The 23,318-nt window shown below is 39.4% G+C and overlaps 1 protein-coding gene across 17 annotated transcripts in view; it reads right to left on the reverse strand.

Moving 5' to 3' along the window:
- Positions 1-906: 906 nt before the first annotated feature.
- The window catches only part of TNRC6B (trinucleotide repeat containing adaptor 6B), a 110,464-nt gene continuing 88,052 nt past the window's right edge, over positions 907-23,318 (reverse strand). For all 17 annotated transcript variants that reach the window (XM_035128448.2, XM_060279801.1, XM_035128452.2 and 14 more), the window contains 9 exons: positions 23,001-23,169; positions 22,487-22,624; positions 21,586-21,762; positions 20,317-20,463; positions 19,641-19,736; positions 19,091-19,312; positions 16,354-16,424; positions 15,408-15,547; positions 907-13,189 (listed from right to left, as the gene is read on the reverse strand). In XM_035128448.2, the coding sequence (XP_034984339.2) occupies positions 12,802-13,189; positions 15,408-15,547; positions 16,354-16,424; positions 19,091-19,312; positions 19,641-19,736; positions 20,317-20,463; positions 21,586-21,762; positions 22,487-22,624; positions 23,001-23,169 (1,548 nt within the window). In that variant the 3' untranslated portion in view covers positions 907-12,801. The remainder of the gene's footprint in view (positions 13,190-15,407; positions 15,548-16,353; positions 16,425-19,090; positions 19,313-19,640; positions 19,737-20,316; positions 20,464-21,585; positions 21,763-22,486; positions 22,625-23,000; positions 23,170-23,318) is intronic.

Consider the following 23,318-nt stretch of genomic DNA (forward strand, 5'->3'; position numbering starts at 1 on the left):
GTCTCTTTGCAAATCTGTTGCACTTTCGATTCCTGTGATTTTATAAGCCAGTTATTTTCAAGGATTCAGCAAGTTCAGTACAGTATCTATAATTTTGAATCTTAGGTAATTTTGTTTCCAGGGCTATGAAAGTGCGCTGTTCATAACTTGTCTTCTGATGTGGCCATTCCCTGACAACTGATATCACTTATATGACCTTGTTATGTCAACAGCAGATTCACCGTAACAGATTTGTAACCTTTTGTTTCTCCAAGGAGATCAAAGCAACAATTTCTGCTGTCACAAATCTGACTTGCTCACGAGTACACCAGAGTGCAGCTTTATATTGGACTCTAGCAACTACATCAAAATGGCTTTGTATACTTTCCCACAGTGGTGAATGATAGCTTGCTTGGAGCAGTGTTTCGAAATACAACCCCCTTTTAACATTTTGTTAGAAGAAACAGGCATTGTTGTGTTCAACGTGTATTGTGTTGAAGAACAAGGGAGATGATAATCCACATGCTACCCTGAATATACTATAATGTACCATCAAGAAAAACCATATTCAGGGTGGGTGGCGTGGACAGGGGGAGAAGAGGCTTTCCTAGCCACCTTGGGAGCTCTCACATACCTAAAGTTAAGTTATTTTGGTGCTATTGTGATAAGCCAATATGCCATTTCTCAATAAAAATAGCTGCCTCCAAACCTAGGAAAAATGTGTGTGCACAATTATTTACATGACTGAGGAGATACTAAAGATAAAAATAACAAACTATCAATAGTTTATTGCTGCAAGACTGTGTAAATAGTGAGTATGAATTCCTGAAGGGAAAATGCACAGCCAAGAAATTATAGCTACTGGTAACAACTGCATTTTATAGACCAAATAAACAAACAAAAATAAATTGACAAGGAGTCACAGGATTAAATGCTTAGCAGCCAAACACATTTATTAGTCTCTCTTTTCCAGGAACCCAAAAATATTTTGTAGTTATAATGTAAGCAACTGAGTTGCACATAATACAATCATATCTTAAAAAAAACAAAAACAAAATAAAAACAAAAGCTCCTTAAAAGCAAAACAAAAAACAAAAACCTTCAGAAAACGTAATATGTATTACACCATCTCTCAATTTCAATGAAATGACGACGACTTAATTCCTTATTACTCTCAACTTGTCACACTCCAATAAAACATCACCCTTTTGTTGGTTTGAAATCCAGCATGAGAAATACAGTACCTGCTATGGCAAAATACACATAAATGCAACATTTCAGCTTATTTGTACATTAGTAGAGTTTAAACATTTTATTGTCTTTTTAAGTGAAACAGTGATTTTAAGTACCACTATACTAAAATAAAAATAGAGAAGAGAGGGAGAAGGGGAGGGCAGCATGCCATGCAAGAGCACATAAAGTGCTGTGTTTCTGTGTCCATGTGAATTCCTGGGATAGAAAGTAAGCTGAAATAAAAGCACTATGGGGGAGGGGAGAGAACTAAGCAAACTCTAGTATGAAAACATATTGTGCCTTCTCCTATTTTCCACTATTCCGCCCTTTTTGGATGCCCAACTGACAAATAGAGATGGGTACATTATTTCAAGTATAAGGAAAAAATACTAATAGGTATCTTTGCAAAGAGCCTCAATATATGTATCCACTATTATGCCTGCATGGGGGAAGGGAGAGTGTTTCAGTCAATAGCATTTCAGCTGTACCTTCGTATTACCTATTTATGTGCAAAGTAGAAAAGCTGCCTTTTCTAATCCAGATGTTTTGGACATAAAATATTGTTTACTTCACAAATAAGGCTAGGTGGAGTTAAACTTCTTTCATTTTCCGTTAAGACATTTTCCACTACATGGCTTGCTCACCAGAAATGAAGCATAATTCATTAAGTTGGATATCCACAATTGGTCATTTTCCTGATCAGTTCTTTGTAAACATAGCCCCATAGGAGCTCTGAAATTAAGCAGCATTTCAAGTCTCTGTCTAACCAGTGGAAGTTAAGTAGTTCTGAACTCCATTGCTTTTTTCATCCCTCCCTCAAAACAAACAAACAAACAAACTTGTTTTAACTTATTTTCCAAAGGAAGCAGTGCATATGTATTAGCAGAGCAAAACTGCCGTTTGTTTTTGTTAGGTGATCTGCACTTCGGTTTTCTTGCCCCAAACTAGTGGAAGATGGAAAAAGTGAGCATTTGTTTATCATGTACCTACACAAACAAACAAACAAAGAGATACAGATACACATATACCTGCATCATGTTGAATTTGATCACTGTAGAACTTTTAATCACCTAACAGTTGTGGACAGAGCTGCTCCTTGGGGAGTAAAGGATGAAAAGGATTAAGGGAGTGTCCAATATGGAGACTTCAAATCTAGAATGGAACCAAATCTTAGGTTTTCCAAGATCCAAATGCTGGGCTCAATATGCACATCCCTGAGATGCACGTCTAAGATTGAAGAGAGAATGGTGTCCATAATTTGATCAGAAAAGGGAGGAAGCAGCAAAGACTCCCTAACTATGGAATTTACCCCAAACCTCTTATTCCACCCCCCCTCCCAAAGATTTTGAGAAGGCTGTAAGGCATATTCACAAGCAGCTCTTATTAATGAACATTACTGTGTTTCCATGTTCTATTGGCATAAAATGGCTTGTGTTTATTGGGAATGAGGCAGCATATGTTTAACACACAAACAGGGAAGCAAGTTTTGGATAGCGTCCCCATCTTTAAGCCAACTACTTGATAAATATTGTCATTTCCCAAATGCAGCAGATGTGCTGCCATTGTTAATCTAACAAAAAAGTCCATATCTAATTAAAAGGGGGACATACAAAAGATGGCAAACTTTACATATTCCAATTCAAGAGGAAGTGTACTTTATTTTTAAAATGTGTCTGTTAAAAGACTGGCTTTTCTGTATGCTATATGTGGAACTCAAGAGGGAGATTTGTGAATAGTTCAGCTCTTTAGCTCCTTCCTTCTTGTTAAAAGTAGTTTAAAGTATTTGATGGCTTAACAAGTAAAAAATAAAATACACTGTTTCCTCTCCTATTTCCTCTTTGCACATCCCTGAGATGTACGTCTAAGACTGGGAAAGGAGGTAGCCTGCTATAGTTACACCTCCATATAATAATACTTATAAAAAGTACTTTTTCTTTGAAGCACTTCACTAAAACCTGTAGTCAATCCTCACAAAACCCCTGTGAGGTAGGTAAGTATTATTATCCCCATTTTACAGATGGGGAAACTGAGGCAAAGGTTAAATGACTCTTGCCTAAGGCAAAAAGAGGGAAGAGTAAAGGCCAGGATTAGAACTCAGGAGTTTCAGCCTTTTGATCCAGTCTTCAAACCACTAGGACAAATGTAGGAAGAGTATAATTTACTAAGTATGAAAGAGAATATACAAGGCCAGTTACACTAAAGGTAAATATGCACCACGAGGTATTTTGAGACAAAGAGCTGGAAACTTTCCCCCTTCAACAAACAACAACAACAACAAAAGGCAATCTACCAGATAAGAATCCTGATAAGATCACATCTGCAAGGCAAGTATGCATGTGAGAATGAGCGGTCAAGGCTATTTATTATTCATTACAGTACTGTGAACACCAACAAAAAATTGCTGCATGAGAAAAAAAAACACTGAGTTATAGGTAGGAGAATTTCTTGGCTATGATGATGCCAAGGTGAAATGAGGCAGATACCACAGTTCACAACACCCAAGGGAGACTTGTAAAGGAAACACACCTCCATTAACATGGGAAGCAGCCTCTACATTCTGGAAGAAAGGATGTGAAATCTTTCCCCTTTCAAAGCAGCTTCTTGCCAGCAAAAGCATCCATATAAATTTTGCCTTCTAGTCTCTATCACTCACCTCCATTTTATTAGTGGTAGTATTAGCTCAAAGAAGTCACAGGTGGTGACTAGCATGCCATCTTCCTTGAACAGTTCTGATGAACATTAGAAGACAAGGAATGGATTAATGCCAGTGCAGTATATATTCTACAGCAGTTCCAAGCTGGCATTGCTATTTTTTGTTTCATCTGCGATGGGAATTGGTAGAAACTTTTAGGACAAAGTTTTGAAAAAGCATGCAAGGAAAAGCCACATTGTAATTCTCCTGAGGAACAAGGGCAGTTGTAAAGGAGAACAAGTTGTAGAGTAAATCCTTAAAGACAGTGCATGAGGTGCCATTTCCTGAGGTTGAACAAATGGAGGAGGTGCTATGTAGATAAATTCTCTCCTTGGGCTGTTTTGTGTCATGCTGCTGATCCTGGTCTAACACTGCATGGCAAGAAAGCAGTCCTGTGAAACAGGCAAACATGACTACATTTCTGAAGTTGATTTTTATTCCCTCCAAAAACAAAAACAAAAAACAAATCTGCCTGGCAATCAAAGATGTCAACTTCTCAGAAGAGATGGGTTCCATTAAGTCCTCCCATGACATGAACCTCTTTCCTCCTACATCAGTGTTGGAATTCAATGGACACAGAAACATTTTCAACAGTTTCGCAGGACTCTCTTTTCCTCCCCCAAACCATCTCTTGCTGAATGCATAGTTTACAATTCACTTACAAGAAAAAGAAGCAATGCTGACCACATATGGGACCTTTTTTTGTTTGAAAAAGAAACAACCTCTTCTTAAAGTTCAGTATCAAAATTCACATTTGCATAATAATACATTTCAAGGCCATTAGAGAGGAATGAGAGCGAAGCAAGAAAGCTGCAGCATCTCTCCTCCCTTTGTCTTCCTGAATGGAGATGAAGAGAGCCTGCTAGAGCTTTCATTTGGGAAGGTTGCTGAGAGGTGCTACAGCAGCTCTTGATTTTGTACACCTTGCATTTGAGGTGGGGAGAAGAAGAGGTGGAATATATATGAAAAAACAAATGAAAGTAGACACTGCAGATTCCCATGTTTAGCTACAAACAGCTTCAAAGAAACAAAGAATTACTTTTAGATTAAAAAACAACACTTCTTCCTCACCATTTCAAAAACATCTTATTTTCTTGTGTAATACCCTGTTCATTTAAATGGCAACAATAAGTGTGCTAGAAGTTATAGGGTAGATTTTTTTTCTATTATCAGGACACTGATAGAGGGCAAAAGTGTGCCTACACCCAAGAATGGCAGAAGCTACAAAATACCTTCTTCGCTACATGCATAAATGTGTCTCAAACATCACTGCGTTTCATTTTCCAGTGCTTAAAAAAAAAAAGTTAAAGCAAGCCACATACACAAATGTAATAGATACATAATACATATACGAATTCAACCAGCAACGGAGCACTAGCCTAAAAATGTCAACATGTGAATTACAACCCATCCACACCTGGATGCATCTGCCACACACAACTGCATACTGCGCAGCTTAGAGACCAGCCCCAAAAGACACTGTTTGTCAAAAGGTACCAGCAGGCTGGAATCTTTGCATTTGACCTTTAGAGAGAATAAACTGACTATCATCTCTCCCTGTCAAGCCCAAGTAGTCTTCTTGGACTGACAGTCACACACTCACAAAGGCACATTCAGAGATACCACATTTAACTTACTGCTTGTTCAAAACTAAAAACAAAACACAACCCTAAAAAAACCCACAAGGGAATGTTAAGCGCTTATATCCCAAATCCCATACCTACTGACCCAGCAAGAAGCATCACAATGTATCACTTCATGAGACCCTATTCTACCTTCAGAAGGTACATATTTTGTTAAGAAGTTAATGCCTCTTTTTGCATAAATGATTTTTTTTTCATTTTTGGCTTACACAATTTGGAATACAGCACACCCTCACTATAAAGCTCTGTTGTAAGGCTACTCCCTAAAGTAAGGCTGCTCTAACTTGGCTCCCTTTATTTCCTTTATGCCCTGCCCCTTCCCACCCAAACTTCAAAGCACTCAGCACTTAATATAAAAGGAGGGTGAGCCAATCTGGCTGGGATAAGGAAGGAGAAGAAAAGCACTTGATATTCACAACCATGCCACAAAAATAATTATCCAGCAAGCAAAGCAATCTTTATAAGGAGGACTCAATTAATTGTTGCATTTTCTAATACAGAAAGACAATATGCATTTATTTTCTCTGATTAAAACATGGTAAGAAATGAGGAACTTTAGTTCTTTGAATGCATTAACTGGTGCACTATTACCTAAGATGAGGCACTAAGCGCTTAAAAAACCCCAAACCACTTCTTGCTTGACACTGTCCAACTGTGTTGTTTATCCATGGAACACTTCTCCATATTCTTATTTTACTTTGCTCCATGGACAGCTAATCATGTGTCAAAATATACCCACAGGCTGCCTGGCACAATGCTTTAACTTCAATAACCTGGATTTGTGTTAAAATGGATGGTTGTCAGGCTCAAGTAAAAACACATTCAAACTCTATGGCTAAAAAAATTTGCATTTAAAAAAAATGACAAGGGTATATAACTCCAGCTATCACCACTGCCAAGTATATGAAGAAACTGGCTCTTAATTGAGGTTGATTCTTTTGATCCTTCTATGGCCCATATCTCTGAGAAATTTGTAAATATATGCCATACTGCACAAACTTAAGAAGCAGGTATGTTGACACTGTTCCATATCACACATTTGGTAACGTCTATGGTGCCTGTTAAATATCCTCTCAGCCATGTGAAACTGCTTATCTGTATCTGACATGGCTATGGAGAACAGTTAAAGGGCACTTAGGTTGGTCTGACAACTGCCAGCAACTGATGAGGCCTGACAACCAGAAGACCAGGTTAGAATTTTGTTCCCTATCCTTTTAATTTGGCGACTGTTTGTATACGTTTTAGCAGTGTCCTAAATGAGGATAAAAGCTATCTTCAGCACAAAATTTGTTTATTTTACTCCTTTCACCCACCCTTAAGAGCACTAGAGAATTTTCTTAGAAATTTCCTAATTCATAACAGATCAACAACTGTATGACCAAATTGTATGGCTCAGAGTCAATATATACTTTAAAAAAATCAGGAAAGTTTTAAACCTTTGAGATGGATTGCTACAGTAGGAAAACCTGCAAAATATTATTGGAATAAAGAATAAACAACATTACATCTTTGCCGATTAAGCCTTGTATTCAACAGGTGTAACTGTTACTACCAAATCATCCATCTACATAATGCTCCCCATATCATTACATATCATAACATGGAGACTGATCAGCATTCAAATGAACAGCTGTAGCTTTGTGGAAAATTAGGGAAACCAGTAATAGTAGGAAAACCAGTAATTTTATCCATCTTCCTTCAGTCAGTATCGCTCCAATCAATGCATGCCTCGGAAAGCATGTATTCATTTCAGAATGCATCACTTTAACTGCATTTTGGGTAGCATTTGTATTATATGCAGAGTGTTTTTGTTGTTGCATATTTATAATGAAGGAACAATACAACTAAACTAAACTAAACTAAACACAACCTTCTCAGGGGAGAACAGAGTATCCCAGTTAGCCAATACTATAAAAAATGGAGGTGATTTGAACACTACTATTTGGATGATAGTGAAGATTGGGTAACATTTGCCATGGCAGTGGAGGACAGAATAGAAAGAGGTGTTAATACTTGTTACAATTGCCAGTTCAAATGCTTGCATTGAAAATCAAACAGGAAATGTCTGTCTGTTTATATTCTTCACTAATTTATTTAATTTTCAAAGATAAGTCAAGGTGAAGAGTTTTGCTTTGGCTAAGTGGCAGAGGAAAAACATGCTTTTAACACATTCCTTTACAAAGGGAACCCAAGAGTGAAGGAAAAGCTCACTCTACCCACTTTATATGGGTGCACTGGAAAAGACTGCAACCTTCCCAGAATGGTTCGGCATGTCATAATAAGCAGCTTTCTGGGAATAGTACTATTATAGGAAAGTTGTTATTGCAAGACCCATCCAATTAGATGCTGGTTCTGGCAGTAGGTTTATATATGTATTAAAAGTGTGAATAGAACCAAAATGGGACCTTTTTTTAAAGTTGGGCATGTGCATTTAAAATATACAACTAAAAAGGAGAAGGACAAAACATTGTTATGGACTGTTTCTCCTTTTCATGGAGGGAGCAACTTTATAAGAGTAAAGGAAAAATTTGACACGTGGCTTCAAGCTGCGCAGGGTGCTCTGGTAATTTGAGACCTCTTGCCTTTTTGTGTGTGTGTGTAGAACATACATGAAAATATGGTAACACCACCCACAAAACAGCTGCAGAAAACATTTTCTCAAGTATAGTTTAGTGCTTAGGACCCAAAAGTATCATCCTCACTGGCCAGAGAACATAGCAGATTCAAAACAGAAAAGGTGTTTGGAAACCTGTATTGCTATGGTCCAAAGGGCTGATTAAACATTTCAGGTATTCATCAGGGATGGAAGATTGCTAAGATTGATATTTTAGTTCACTTCTTCTAAAATATGACAAACTTCAATATGCATAGGTTGAAATGTTGAGAGGTAAAGGATGCTTTAAATATGACAGTTATACATTTACCTTTCTACCTTCTTCAGCAGTTGTCAGCCAAGTAACAGGCTTTTGTAATTGTCTACTTAATTTCTTTTTACAGGGGGAAATAAGTCAAAGCCTCTGATAAAGCATTCAGATAAATAACTTCCTTTAAAAAACCAAAAGGGGCTCCTGTCACTGGCCTATCACACTAGGAATCAGTTGATGCATTTTTTTCAAGGTGCAATTTTGGGAAACAATGCAGCACACAGCGAAAGAACACTCAACTGAAGTCACAGAAAACCAGGCATTACTTCACATACTTCACACTTCTATTTGAAGAGTAGTTCAAAACAAGAAAGTATTAATGCATGAAATTGCCCTTAGATTTAAAAGAAAAATGTTTATATGTAACTCTTTGCACAGCAGGCCTTTGAGGCTTCTATTCAGCATGCACAGAGAAATGCTTTTTGTTTTAGAAAAATGGGTTCATTTGTTTCCTTGGAGTGACTAGACTGCATATGTCTTTTGTAGGATGCAAGGATGTATTACAAAGGCACTAAAGCGGTTTGTTATTTTCATTCTAACAAAAATGCTTCAAGCACATTAAGTCCTTCTCTCTTTGTGCTGGAAGCTCTGAGCTATCCATCCCAGGAAAAAGCTGCAGTAAACTGGTTCTTAAGAATGGGAGTCCCAGTACCTGGCAGCAGCAGTTAATATATCTTACCTCCAACCCACTTCCCAAAATTTCTCATTTACACACCTCTGGTTGATAAATGGAAAAAGCAAACAAAAAATCTTCAAAATGATTAAAATACACCAAGCCATTTTTCCCAGGTACACTTCACTGATTTCTCCCACATTCTTCTTTCCCTATTTTCTGTTTTAAAATTAATAAAAGTTAAAACAGCTCCATTACTGGGACAGAATAAAGATTCTGCTTCTCTGAAGCACTGTCAATCTAAAATTGGTTTCAAGAAGCACCATCCTGTACTCCCAGCAATTCTTCGTAACTGTGGTTGACTGATTTAGTCAAATCAAAATGCATTTTTTACTCTTTTTTAACTTTTTATTTTAAAAAGGTGCTTGGAGAAAGATTTTATGTTCACTGTGAAACAACTAGATGATTATACTTTCATTCATACACAATCCTCTCCCCCACTCATCTGCACACGCACTTCCACTTGAGACTAAGCTCTAAAAGTATAAATCTTTTCACAACTTGGACTTCTAAGAATACAATGAATTTGTGTTGCTGCTACTGAGAATTCTTTTGTAATCAATTTGTACTTTAAAATTTTTTTGATCCCCAGTTCTGACAATTGGAGTTTGTATTAGTTAGATTTTGTTTTTCAAATTTTTTGCTTTTTGTAAAGAAAAAAAAACTTTTAAACTTTTTGAAGATTCAGGAACTTGTAAAAGTTTACAAAAGAAACAACCATCTGTCTAGGATAAGGTAAAGGTTAAATAAACCATCTTTGAAAACTGGCTTCCTACCCTAGAATTCCTGAGAATGCTTGCAAATTTAAAGCAGGAAAATAAATGTTAAAACACAAAAACACTGTTAAATGCTCCCAGAGTTAGTCTTCATCTTATATCTATATATATATTTATATATGCACACGCACTTTTTGGTCTTTTTTTAAAAGTTTTTAATTTTTTCCCTTTAAGCTTGTGATGGAAGAACATTTTAGCTTTTCATTTTTTAAATATGTCATATCCCTCATTATGTCTTGTAAACAAGAGGGGCTCTAGCACCCGGCTTTCACCGTAGTATCGTAATGAACTCAACAAATCCAAAGTGCAGGCAAAGGGACCGTAGGGCAGGTTGGGAGAGAGTGATAACACAGTAGTGAACCTGCTTGTGTGTCAAGTCACATATTGGAGCACATAACTATTTTCTAGGCCATGAGGTGCAGTATTCCGATGTCCTCCCAGCTCAGAGCTTTTTTTTAAATAGTTTGTCCTGCATGCTTTCAACACTGAGGCCCCAGAGACAAATACAGCTGTTTTAGGAGCAGGCATGTGTAGGGGCTGCAAGGGAAACTTAACTGGCAGGAATGGGGGAAACATTTTACTTCAACTTAAAAGATACAATGACAAAGGGAGAAAAAGGGAAACACTTAAAAGTTCCACATATGCTGCAGATTCTGAAGGTTGAATACGCAACACCTGTCTATGTTTACCACTCAACTTCACAGCAAAGTTACAGGCAGATGTAAATGCAGTAATCCCCTTATTTAGTCTTCCTGTGAAACCGAGTTCATGTACAGAATTCACAACTCCTCCCTTTCTACATAAATGTGAGGAATTTTTTGCTTTAATTTTGCTATCAATACTTATGCTTATATAGCAGACACCACTGATTTTTTTTAAATAAAACTGCTGAAGGAGAAAGAATCTTCTGTTGTGATCCTGTACATTATGATCTGCTACTTCCAAGTACCGGAGTTATGTAGGTATTTGCTGGTACAGAATATTGCAGCACTTTTGTTATTCAGTATAATGCAGTGCTAGTAAAAATCCAGAGCTAAGTTCTAACACTTCAAAGAATAATGCCTCCTTCTCCCTGTTCTTATCCTGTCTGCCCATCTTCAAAATTGCTTTGAGTAAAGGCAATGTTTGCTACGGCTTTCTTCACAACAAGCAATTCTGTCCCAGTGCACACACTGGCAATCTTCTGAATTAAGTACAGGTCTCCCCTATCCTGCCCAGAGTACTACTACTGTACACTGTTGTTTAAAAAAATAAAACAATAACAACATCAACAACAACATCAACAACATACAACCTTTCTTTAAATACCGACAATAAAAAGCAACAGTACAGGGAAAAGTAAAAATAATAAAGGTGCAATACTTTATAAACAAAAGAAGTCTTTGCTAGTTATATGCCTGCCTAAGCAAAGCCTAAGCAAGACATACACAGGAAATACACAGAGAGAAAAAATGCTCAAAGTACACACTGGTTTAAGAACATTCGTAAGTAAACGTTTCTGTCAGTGATGGTCTGGTGCTGTAATACACCTAGGCCTGGCACAGGTAACGCTCACTATGGAGAAAGGAGAACAAAAGTTGCTGCATGTGCTTTCACAATACAAGATAGGCCAGCAAACTACTGACATTTTAGTTTTGCCACAAACAGCAGACCACTTAAGAAAATACAGTTAGGCCTGAATTTTGGTGGATTTTCCATGAAAGGATAAAGAACCTTAGTATGCAGACTTGAGGAATAGCTACAGGATTTGGTTCTTAAGGACTGCAGAAGCTTCAACTATTACATAGGTCTTTGTCACAAAGAAATGTGATGCCCATTACCCCCTGGTGTCCCCCAAAAGGTGAAAGGCCTTGTCATAAAAAGTAAGCTTGGGTTCACTCAAAAAGTCTCATTAGAGACACAAATACACTTATAGGCAAAACAGATCACCCCCCTCCCCACCGTCAAAACCCTGAACTCCCACACTGGCACCCCTCTCACCAAATCCTTAGGATATGGCAGTGTTTTGCTCTATGACAGGGTCAGAACAAGATCTGTACTGCACTGAATACCCTGCTAAAATAAAAATACCACCAACTGACAGATTTTAACACAGGTCAATTTGACTTTGCACCAGTCACAGGCACCATCATTATTCAGTTTAAGAGTCTAGCCAGGTAGGTTGCTGACCAACAGCAATGCAGCTTTCCAAGACAAAAATGCACACACACGCACACAATCATGCTCACATACACGCTCTCACAGAAACACACACACACACACACACACACACACACACGGGGCAGTTACATGTGCCAGAACATACTGGTATATATCAACCAGCCAATCACAAAGTGTTTTTTTTCCTTTTTTTTGTTTTTTAAAGTGAGGCTCCGTCAAGTCTTCCCCTCCCACCCCACCCCACCCCCAATTCTTTTGAACCCTGCCCCTTCCCGACATAGTAGACCTAAGGACGGAAACACACCCAGTGCAAACAAAGTTAAAAAGCTATTTTTCAGTATATATGTTTCTTAGCAACAACTTCCGTATAACATGAAAAAGTGAAAAACTAGAAACTAATTTTTTTAATTTTTTGTGTTTAGATTTGAATGGTATGTGTACTTGCTTCACATTGTCTTTCTAAGTTGGCGTTCATGATTCAAGTATTTCAAGAGTGATATGTTCTCTTTTTGGATTCATATTCCAAACGAAAAAACTGAAGTTATAAGGGAGGCAACTATGTGCTCAGACAGTCCTGTCAATGACCCACCTTTTTTTCTCTCTCCATTTTCTTTTTTCCTTTTAAAATGTATTTATTGCAAGTTGAAAAAAAAGAAAAGGTCAAGTTAGTGCTGCTGCTGTTCCAAAAAAGGTCACGAGGTCAGAGTTGAAAGTTTTAAGTTCAGATTGAATCCGACCCTCCGCCTAGAAGGTCTCCAGGTAGTAAGGGAGCAGGACTTCCCATCCTGTGGGGATCTTCTACACTCTGAACCCCCCACAAGCTTGAAGAGTAATTTGGGGAGGCCCATAATGAAGCACCAGCAAGGTCACCCCCACTGCTGCTGCCACCACCGCTGCTCCACTGCCCAAGCCCTGTTGACCCACCAAAAAGATTCAAAGCAGGTCCAACTGGATCTGTCTGATTCTGTCCTGTCTCTAGAGACTGCCAGCCTGCTGCAGGTGTGCTGGGTGTTGCTGCAGGTGTAGAAGGCTGAGCTTGTGCCAGAAAGCGACTAACCTCCTCGTCTGTGGCAAACTCAGCCAAGATGGTAGTGTTTCCCAAAACACACCTAAAAAAATAGGGTAGAATGAACAGAAACAAAAGTTAACAGAAAAAATATCCCAGAAACATGAGCCAAATCCACAGTTTAACATTGCAAAGAATATATATACGGTATATGGTTCAACAAAGAAAATTAGTGTGAGCGGCAGAACAATATATAGTGCCCTCATCCTTACTACATTTGTTTTTTATTTGTTTTCCAGAATATTGGTTTTTTCTTTAAAAGAAGAAAAAATGGTTTAAACATGTATGCATATTTTTGCAAAAGTTTTTCCAAATTTGGAAGCTGATATACAAACGAGAATAGTGGTAAGAGTCGCAAATATTCATACTGGCGCCCTCTCATTTGTCCAAATATCAGTGTACTTTTGCAAGGCAAGTAAGACCCAGTTTGTAGCCTATTGCAAGCAGAGTCATGGTCACCTCACAAATGTGCAAGTCCACTGCTTCCCCCAAGAGCCCACAAACTTATGGCAGCAACAAAATTTGCGTGTTCCTCGTGTACCCCAGCAGACAGCCCTCTTCCCCAGAGTGAGGGAGAAGAAACTCATGAGAGCAAGGCAAAAGAAGAGCACAGAAGATAAGGAAAGGCTAGTAAAGAACATGCCTGCCCAGAATAGATGCAGTGCAAATGTGAAACTTCAGAGGTGTATAGTCAGATCTCATCCACCTGGGGTAACTGAACCAACTACAACCATTCCTCCCCCAAATGCTTCCCTTTTTATTTACATATGGGAATCCAAGATTTGATTTTATCAAACCAGGATCAAATGGTGCTTTGATATACTAGTTTATTAATTAACTATGGTTAGATAAACCAAAATTTCCTGTATTCAGATGAAATTGGAAGCTGCAGTTTTTTAAAAAAGTGAGAGAGCTTTAAATTTCCCTTGACCCCTCCCATGCAAAGTAGAGAGAAGGAAGAGCAGAGGGAGCATATAAATCTTGGGCTTGCTGTAGCTCAAGTAAGTAACAACAAACTATGCTTTGCCATGCCTCAATCAGGTCATAATCAAAGCTTTGACTTATTTAATCTCTTCTCTATTCTCACTCAAATAATTAACCAAACTGAAATATAATTAGATACGGGAATGAGAATACTAACTGAACATCCTTTTGAGATCCAATTTAAAATATTTCAAGTTAACAGAAATATTTCAAAAGCTTTTAAAGAGAATACTAAATTAGCTTTTAAAAAGAGGCACACCATTACCTGACATATTTTTGTTTGCTTTTTCAGTTTGCCAAACTAGTGGAAGGCCACAAAATGGACTTTGCCTGGAGGTGAGAACAGTTCAGCCAGATAACAGAATATGCCTCTACCTGCATAAGAGCCCTGCTGGATCAGAGAAAGGACTGTCTAGTCTAGCATACTTGGTGTCCGTGCTTCTCCCCTGGGCTCCCCTGTCCAGGGAAAGGTGAAGACCAAGGGAGAAACTCCAGTGCCAGCCAGAAATGGCATGCACAAGCTCCTTTTGCTGCCGCACAAGTCAACTGTGAGACAGGGAACTGTTGCTGTTGCACTACTGCGCAAATCAGCTGTCCGGCTTCTATTTCACTTCATAAAGCATTTGAGCTCTTTGCGGCAGCAGAAGCCGACTGGGTGTCTTCCTGTAGGCCTTCCTGTGGGCTCCGGGAGAGAGCTTCCTCGTGAAAAACACAGAGCTCTTCCTCAGAACTGGCCAAGTCTGCCTCCTTGGCCAGGGAGGCAAGAGGAGAGGATGGAAGAGCATTAAAAGAAAGAATATTACAAGGAAAAAGAAATTAAATAAGAAATGGGGAAATGCAAAGTAAAAGAAAACAAATGAGAATAGAAAAATGTGCTGGGTCAGGAGCCTTGCAGCACTAGAGATCTATCTGACCAACTTGAGAGGCAAGACCAGTCTGGCAAAAGTGGGGATGGCACCTCCCCCAGCCAAGGATCCTCAACTGACCCTGCCTGTCCAGCCAGATGGGATGAGGCATCCCAGTGTAAGCGCTGCCCCTGCAGGAGCCCCTGGGGGAAAAAACTATTTAATGCCATTTCAAATCTGGGCACTAGGCAAACAAAACACATTACTGGGCTACTCTTGCACACAAGACTTCCATCCAGATGGGCAGGGTATAAATAATAAATTAATTATTATTATTATTATTATTATTATTATTATTATTATTATTATTATTATTATTTACTGACAAAATGAGGTTGCAAATGGTCAGGAAAGGTTGTTGGTATAACTCACATGTGCAGTGCAGTCTGGGCCTTGGCTGCCTCCTGCTTGGTGCTGTATCGGATAAGGGCGGTGCCTTGGGTCAGGTTGAGATGGAATGTCAGCAGCGGACCATGCTGCATGCAGATGGTCCTCAAAGTTGACCCATCAATCTTGGGAAGAACAGATTGGAAATAACAAAGACAAACAGCAGGTTTATTGGGGTGGGGAGGTAAGTATTTTCATTTGTGAATATACCTGAAATAGTATTGTTAAAATACAAACAAAAAATCTCAGGTAATTATTGTAAATGTCACAAGAGAAATAAACTAAGCTCCAAATACAGTGGTACCTCTAGTTACGGACTCGATCCATTCCGTGGTGCCATTCGCACCCGGAAAAGTCTGTAGAGTGCTGCTTCTGCACATGTGTGATGCGCGCAGAACGCTTCTGCACACACACGCGGAGCGAGACCCGGAAGTATACACTTCTGGGTTTGCTGTGTTTGCAAGCCAAAAAGATGCAACATGAACCTAATGCAACACGAGGTATGACTGTACTGATGAGAAAGCATGGTGTCTCAGCAGACACAAACAAAAGCTGAAGGAACCTTACAGGTCTTTGTTTTTGGCAGCAGTGCTGGAAACATTCTGTGGTTTCGCTATGAAAACATAAGAGAAAAAACTAGCCATTCTGCCTAGCGTCTGATAGCATCTTTAAAAAAAACTCCAAACACTATGTTTTGCAATTACAAAATTGCTTACTTACCTAACTAACTAAAACAAGCACTGCAATTAATTCACAATCCAATAAAAAATAAGCTGAAAATGTGGTTTACAGTAGGTCTCTCACATGTCCTAAACACACTGTCATACTAGTTAGCTTGTGTTGCTGCATAAATACAATATTTATTTAAAACAATCAACAATGCAGAATAGTCTAGTTTCAGTAATGAAAAGGAAGCAGAAGACAGAAATACCTGCGGAGTGAGATTGTGAAGAACCAGCCAGTAGCTGGGACGAACAGATCCACCATCACTCCAGGTAGAGGCTGCAAATGATTAAACAGTAAGCATGATGAATTTGGATGTTACCTACTTCAAAAATTATCTTAAACAGAAAAACAGAATGAATTCTGTGCTTTATAGAAACCATTTCACTTGCCACATTTAACATGAAAGACAGGGTTATTCAAGTGGTCACATACGGATTCTGCAGTTGCACAAAGTAACATTCAGAACTTTCAAAAGATAAGACCACACTCAAAGGAGTATGGCTTCTACCTTCCCAACAATTTCCTGTTACAGCAGCTATGTAAAGAAACATGAGATGGAGGTCAAAATGACATTTGCAGTTATAGTATCAGGTGGAACTATAGCTGCTGAGGATCAAACCATGACAGGAATGCAGAACTGAGAAGACAAGATGAGATGTTTTGCCTGGGAGATGACCCCTGGCTGGAACACATACAGGAATCAACACTAAAGAGGACACATTCTCAGATGGGTGGGTGACAGTTCTCAAGGCCATTGGCCCCAGAACCAGTGTCAGCAGCCACCCAAATAAGGCAGGAGTGGGGAACCTTTTTCAGTCAAAGGAGGACATTTCCTTCTCGGCAATCTTCCAAGGGCCACATGACAGTGGGGGTGGATCCAGAGGTAAAAGTGGATGGAGCAACAAATGCAAATTTTTAGCTTTTGTGAGTTAGTTTCTACACACAGTCACATAATTCTGTCTATCCTCCCCCCAGACATTCAAGTGACATTAGCAGAGTTCAAGGACACATTGCAGCCTAGCAAAAACATTTGGGGTGTTAAGCACAACCAGTGAAGGTTACTGCCTGGGGAAAGTTCCAAGGAAAAGACAGAGAGGCCTGGAGTGCAGAATTCAACCCCTGGGGCTGAGGTGCCTCAATCCTGCAATAGGTTTCAAGCTCAGCCAGAGGACAGGAGATGCACAAACTTCTACCAGAATCAAAAAGAGCACATGGGGTGATGTGTTGGAGACAAGTGAGGCTTTGCCACACTGATACAGAAGCCCAATGCTGCAACTTAGTCTGAGTGGATGCAATAAGTAGGCAGTCATCTATCTATGGTACGATCAAAATCCCTTACTGACAGAAGTGTGCAATGAGGACAGTTCTAAATAGCTCTAAAACTTTGCAGTCCTATAGAGAAGCTGCAGTCACTCAGAGCAAAGTGAGGCAAACAGCAAAGTTTTGGCTGAAAGGCTATATAAAAGTAAGCATCTTCCAAATCTGTGGATGTAGACAGGTCTGACATGAAGGATGCTTACATTCACTTAAAAGAATTTGACAAGGGTTACCATCCTGCACATCTTTGGACTTATGACACATCAAAGTCCTGAAGGTCCAGAAGTGGCCAAAGACCTCAGTCTTCTGGGGATAGCAAAATGCTTAAAAAATGCTAACTGCACAAGGCACTGAGTATCAGTTTATCTCTTTTCAGAGGAAGATTTTGGTATTTTCCTCTAAAAGAAGGGCCTGAAGTTTAGAAAAGAAAAGCACATCTGGGTGTCATGGACTGGATGTTGAGTGGTGGGGGGAACCAGCTGGGGAACCTCCAAGACTCAGAGCCCAGGGATTGGTGGTGGCACGATGATGAGTGGTCAGAGGGAGCAGACAGGAAGGAGGTGTAAGAAGCTGAAGAGGAAACAGGGCTTAGTGAGCAGAAAGAGTCCAGAATCAGAGGCAGAAGTGAAGGCTGGAGAAGTTAACAGTGGTTAACAGCCATGGTTGATGTAAAGGGCAAGTCAATTCCCATTCCCAATTCCCAGTGTAGTAAGCAAGCTAGGGAAGACCTCCATAGGACAACTGACCTATCGGTTCAATGATACAGTCTCTGCCATCAACAACATGAGCAGAACTGAAGTGGAACAAAGTTGTGTAGCCTGTGCTGCTTTGGAGACTTTGACCTTAGCAACGAAGGCAAAGAGAGCCTGCTTCAACAACATTCCCTATGCCTGAAACAAGTGATTTTGTGTGTCTGCCTAGTGAAACACAGACAGCTGGAACCACACCCATTACAGGTCCCTCACCAAATTAAGGAGGTAGTCTGCCACCACAAATTGAACACGTCTTAAAAAATGCCAGTTGCACCACAAGAACCTGTTTGAGAGTGAGGCACACACTGTTCCAGAATTAGCACATTTTTTTTAAAAAATCCACTGTAGAGAAAAAAGGTGAAAAAGATGAAGTGAAGGAAAAGAAGGGCCTAGCTCATATGCTCTCTCAGGGGTAAGTGAAAGTTTCTCTTGCTGCAGTGACCAGAAAAAATGGGAGCCACACTGACCTTTTTTGAGTGTGCACACTGAGGGTTAAGCTTTCCACCCAAACCCCTTCAAGAAAGTGCTAAAGGCTGCTTTGTGAGGATGAAGTCTGTGGATCTGCACAGACAACATGAAGAACTGTACCTTCTTGAGACCCCACCCACAAACTATTCAATACATGTTCCTTGTCAACTTTCAAGGACCTCTTCTGATAGGAAGTGTCTAGCTGTATCTCCCTCAGTTTCCTCAGCAGTTTCTGACAAACATCCCATAGCCCTTTTAAGAGAGAAATATAACATCCTCTTTTTCCCATTGAGCAATTATAACATTCTCTCACCTAAAGGTCTTATCATATCCAGACTACCGGTAGTAATGCTGTGGAACTTGTTCATGGGCCAAGCAATAAGAATGATAGGAAATTCTACTCACCAGAGGCAAGCCTTGAATCCTGTGCCCCCCACCCCCTGAGTGAGCGGGGTGCTGTGCTGCTCCAGGGAGAGGATGGTTTTGGATTACTCAGACCAGGAGGTGGGCGGGGTAGCCCTGTAGTGTTTCTTGAGGAAATATTGTTTCTCCACTTGTTGGAGAGATGAGGGGGATTGGGTCCTATAGGATCTGGGGACCATGTTGATTTGTAATCACTGAACTTTGCTACAACAGAGGAAAAGAAAAGCCAATAAATTAGTGATAGTTAATACACATAACACAGATCATCATAATTTTAGTTTTTGCCAACAGTCTGTTGAAGTATATTTGCATGAGATCCAGGTTACACGCTTTTGCGACAAAATAGTACACGGATCTGAAAAAGCTTCACCAGGGAGTTATTTAATACGTAAAAAAAAAAAGTTACACTGAGGAAAAATCCCAGGCAACTATCTATTGTACAAAACATTGTTATATATGCTTAAATATCTCAATGTTTTCCATCTACAATATAAAATGTGAGTTAGGTACATTGAGTATGGAAACTAGATACCTGAAGTGCTATGAACATTTGTGAAGGAATTGTCAGAGGCACTGTAGGGCCAGGCACCAGGTGAAGGCAGCGAGGTGTTGAGGGAAGAATTAGACCCTATGGCATAATAAGGAAAGGTAAAGAAAAATATTATAGCATAATAAAGAATTTACGTGACAACTGACATTTCTAGCAATGACAATGAATGGTAGAAGCCTACTGCAGATCCATGTATTTAGCCTTAACATAAATTAAACCATAGCAACATCTGCATCTTCAAACCTTAGAATAGAATACAGAGCAAAATAGGATTATTTGTATTTGCCTACTGCTATTAATACAGGACAGGGGCATTTCCAGAGGGAAATTGCTAAGTGCAAACAGGGTTTTAATTCATTCTCTTCGTTCACCAATGCTTACCCTCCAGATAGATATTTTCCTATTTCCCCCTCCAGCTAAGTCTAAAACTGCAACTAAGACTGGCTGGGGAGGGGGAAGGGGCCTGGCAGAAGAGGTTATAAGGAAAAATAATTGGCTGTGTAGAGAGATTTGCCACCCTCAATTTTGCTGATTCTCCCCTGCAAATGTATCCCTGCCCCAACTTATAATCAGCAAACATGTATTTGCTGATCCAACTTGTTATTCCAGTTATAATAGTTGCAAGGCAAACAAAAATTGTATTATGTAATAAATAAACCTGTGGTGTTGTCCCGCAGAAGTTGGTGATCAGTATCTACAATGGGGGATGTGGCTGTACCCCCCAGCACACTTCCTGGGGTCACATAGGGATCAGATTCAGGGTCAATGTTTGGAATACCTTTCCATGGCACTCCTGGCTGAAACTCTGAAACATAACAATAATCATACAATATTTCAAATGAAATATTCAAGACTTAATTTAAAGTTGTTAAATTCTTCCAACAAAGATGAGGTGTCCAAGAATGTGTGGTGTCAAGTTTCTAGTTCTGGGATCTTGGGAGATCAGTTTGAGAGTGCAGATAATGTTATTAGAGGAATCTAATCACAAATGTAAAGGCATACATGTGTTTCCTAGTCCCTTATTAGCTCTTCCATTCCTTCCTACCCGTTTAAAAATAATAATTAAAATGTTATTCTACATTCTGATAAAAAAGAATACAAATTAATATTGCTACTATGTGTGTGCATGTAGTCAATCAGTCACATTATTATTATTTTTTGTAGCCAATTGCCATTACAATATATATCCCAAAAAATAAAGATGCCAATTCAAGAGTAGGCTTAAAACACACCCTTTTTCAAAATTCGGGGTGCTGGTGGGGGAGAGAGACAATGTTTGGTGAAGTCTCAGAAATAATTAAATTGCTGTACAGCCGTACCTCGTTTTGCAGCCAGGATCAGTTTCAGAGCCCTGGCTGCTAGCCGAAAAGGACGCAGGACAAAGAGTCGCGTCTGCGCACTGAGCCGTTAGCGCATCTGCGCATGCGCGATTTAGCGCTTCTGCACATACTCAAGAGGCAAACTCAGAAGTAACCTGTTCCAGTACTTCCAGGTTTGCTGCGGACGTTCGCCAGAATGGACGCTAGACAAGGCGGACGTTCGCAGAGGTATTACTGTATAACATTCCCAGTGGTCAAGAGTAGGGTGTTACTGTTCAGTGTAGCAACTTTATCCTAACCCTAAACCTCTCCAAAAATAAATTATACAAAATTAAAAAGTGCTTAGTTCATGTCATTTATACAGACCAAATAAGTTTGATTTCTTTAAAATGGAGTTTACACCTCTGAAACAAGTTTTACACAACCTGACACATGCAAATGATCCAAAATCTGAAAAAAACCCTCTTACAATGCATGTTTGCACAGCACCAGTCTGCTGTGCATAGAAATCCACTGATAGCAGTGACACATTGATAGCAGTAATAAATTTTATTTTCATAAGCTGGGATGTAACATCTATGAACAGTTTTCAAGGACACTGAAATTACCTGGAGGCCAACTGGCATTGCTGGATTTGCTTCCAATCTTACTTGTTGGTGGAGATTTGGCAGGTAACCAACTATCTCCAGCAGGACCCGTGTGGCTGCCCAGTGGGTCGCCAGGGATTATATCAAATTGGTTATAGGGCGATGCCCCTCGTACTTTTCCAGGGGGCACAATCGTCCCTGGAAAGCAGAGGAAAAATATTATTTTGACAAAAGGACATCATGGTAGCAGCTGAAGCAGGGCTCAAACATAACATAAAAGCAGAATGGCAATTCATACCAGTTTCACTGTAACAATAAAGCCACTAGAGGAAGGGTCACCAACTTGTGGGAGCCAGTGGGCATGTTTGGAATTTTGTGAAAGTGTTGTGGATGGCAGTCACAAAATGACTGCTGTGGAGGTGTGGCATAAGACAAAATGGCTGCCATGGAGGCATATAGGAGAGGACACACCAGTGCAAACAGGGACTAAGTTGGAAGAGTGAACAGTCTCTCATGCATTGTGGAATTTGGAGGGGATATTTACCAAGACCTTTCATGGGTACTACAAGAAGTACTGAAGGGCAAACTAGTGCCCGAGGGCACCACATTGGCAACCCCTGCACTAGAGTAAAAGAGAAAATAGCATATATAATGTAAGAATAAGATACAAAATTAGAAGCCTTTTTTAAGAAAAGGTTACCAGAACAAAAAGCCCATTATGATTTGTTCAGATTTATATATTACCTTTCCAAAGGCATTTGCATTGCTAACAGTGGCTTAGAACAATTAAAATACAACAATCTCACAGCAAAACAACAATATAGGAGAAGCTGCTGACCTAGTGTTTCACTAGAGGCAAAAAGTAGCAATATAAATATACCCTGTAAAATCATTTTTGATAACATAAGCTGGAATCTCTCACCATTTTTGTGCATATTGGCATCTTGGGAAGCTACAGATGGCAATCCATCCATCATAGAAGTCCACTGTTTAAAGCGAGATTCTGTTCCAGTTTCTTTCCCTCCTACCATGCCATAATCCATGCCACTCGAACCAAAACCTATGAAAAACCAATGACAACTTGAGGGCCAAGGGTTTCCCACCCCTGCTTTAAGCTAAATTGCTTTATAATTATGTTTTTAAACCATATAGATGGCTGAGATGATGCAAACCCTCATTGCTACAAGGCTGTCTTAATGTCTAATGCTTTTGTACAAATACTTTTTGTAACATGATATCCTGCAATAAGCAAGGCTGTTTGAAAATAAAGTACACTCTGCAAAGAAGAAACGGAAGCTAGAGTTCTATGTAGCAAGAATGATTCAGCAATTCAACTGACACAAACAACAAATCCAGTATTTGAGTTTGGTACACAGATCCTTAGTGCATAAGAAATCAAAGCAGATCATAGGGTTTTAGCTATTTACAGTACTTACCTGAACTATATCCAGGGATTTGCCCTTTGGTTGGTATATCTGAGAGACTCACATTCAGACCACCAGGTACTATGCTGTCTAAATGTTTAGGCCCAACTGGATGGGATGGAGAATGTTTCATGCCAGGTTGCCTCTGTTGTGGCTGAAAGGCATTCACCATACGGGCAATCTGCAGTTAATGAAATAAAGAAGAATTTGTTTATCTTAGTACAAACAAGTGATTATATTTTGAACAGTGCATTAGTTTCAAGCAATAATAAAGCTTTAATAACATATTCTTGGTATATTGCTAGGCTTTATTGTACACCTTATGCATAC

This window comes from Zootoca vivipara, chromosome 10 (assembly GCF_963506605.1).
Source record: "Zootoca vivipara chromosome 10, rZooViv1.1, whole genome shotgun sequence".
Classification (NCBI taxonomy): domain Eukaryota; kingdom Metazoa; phylum Chordata; class Lepidosauria; order Squamata; family Lacertidae; genus Zootoca; species Zootoca vivipara.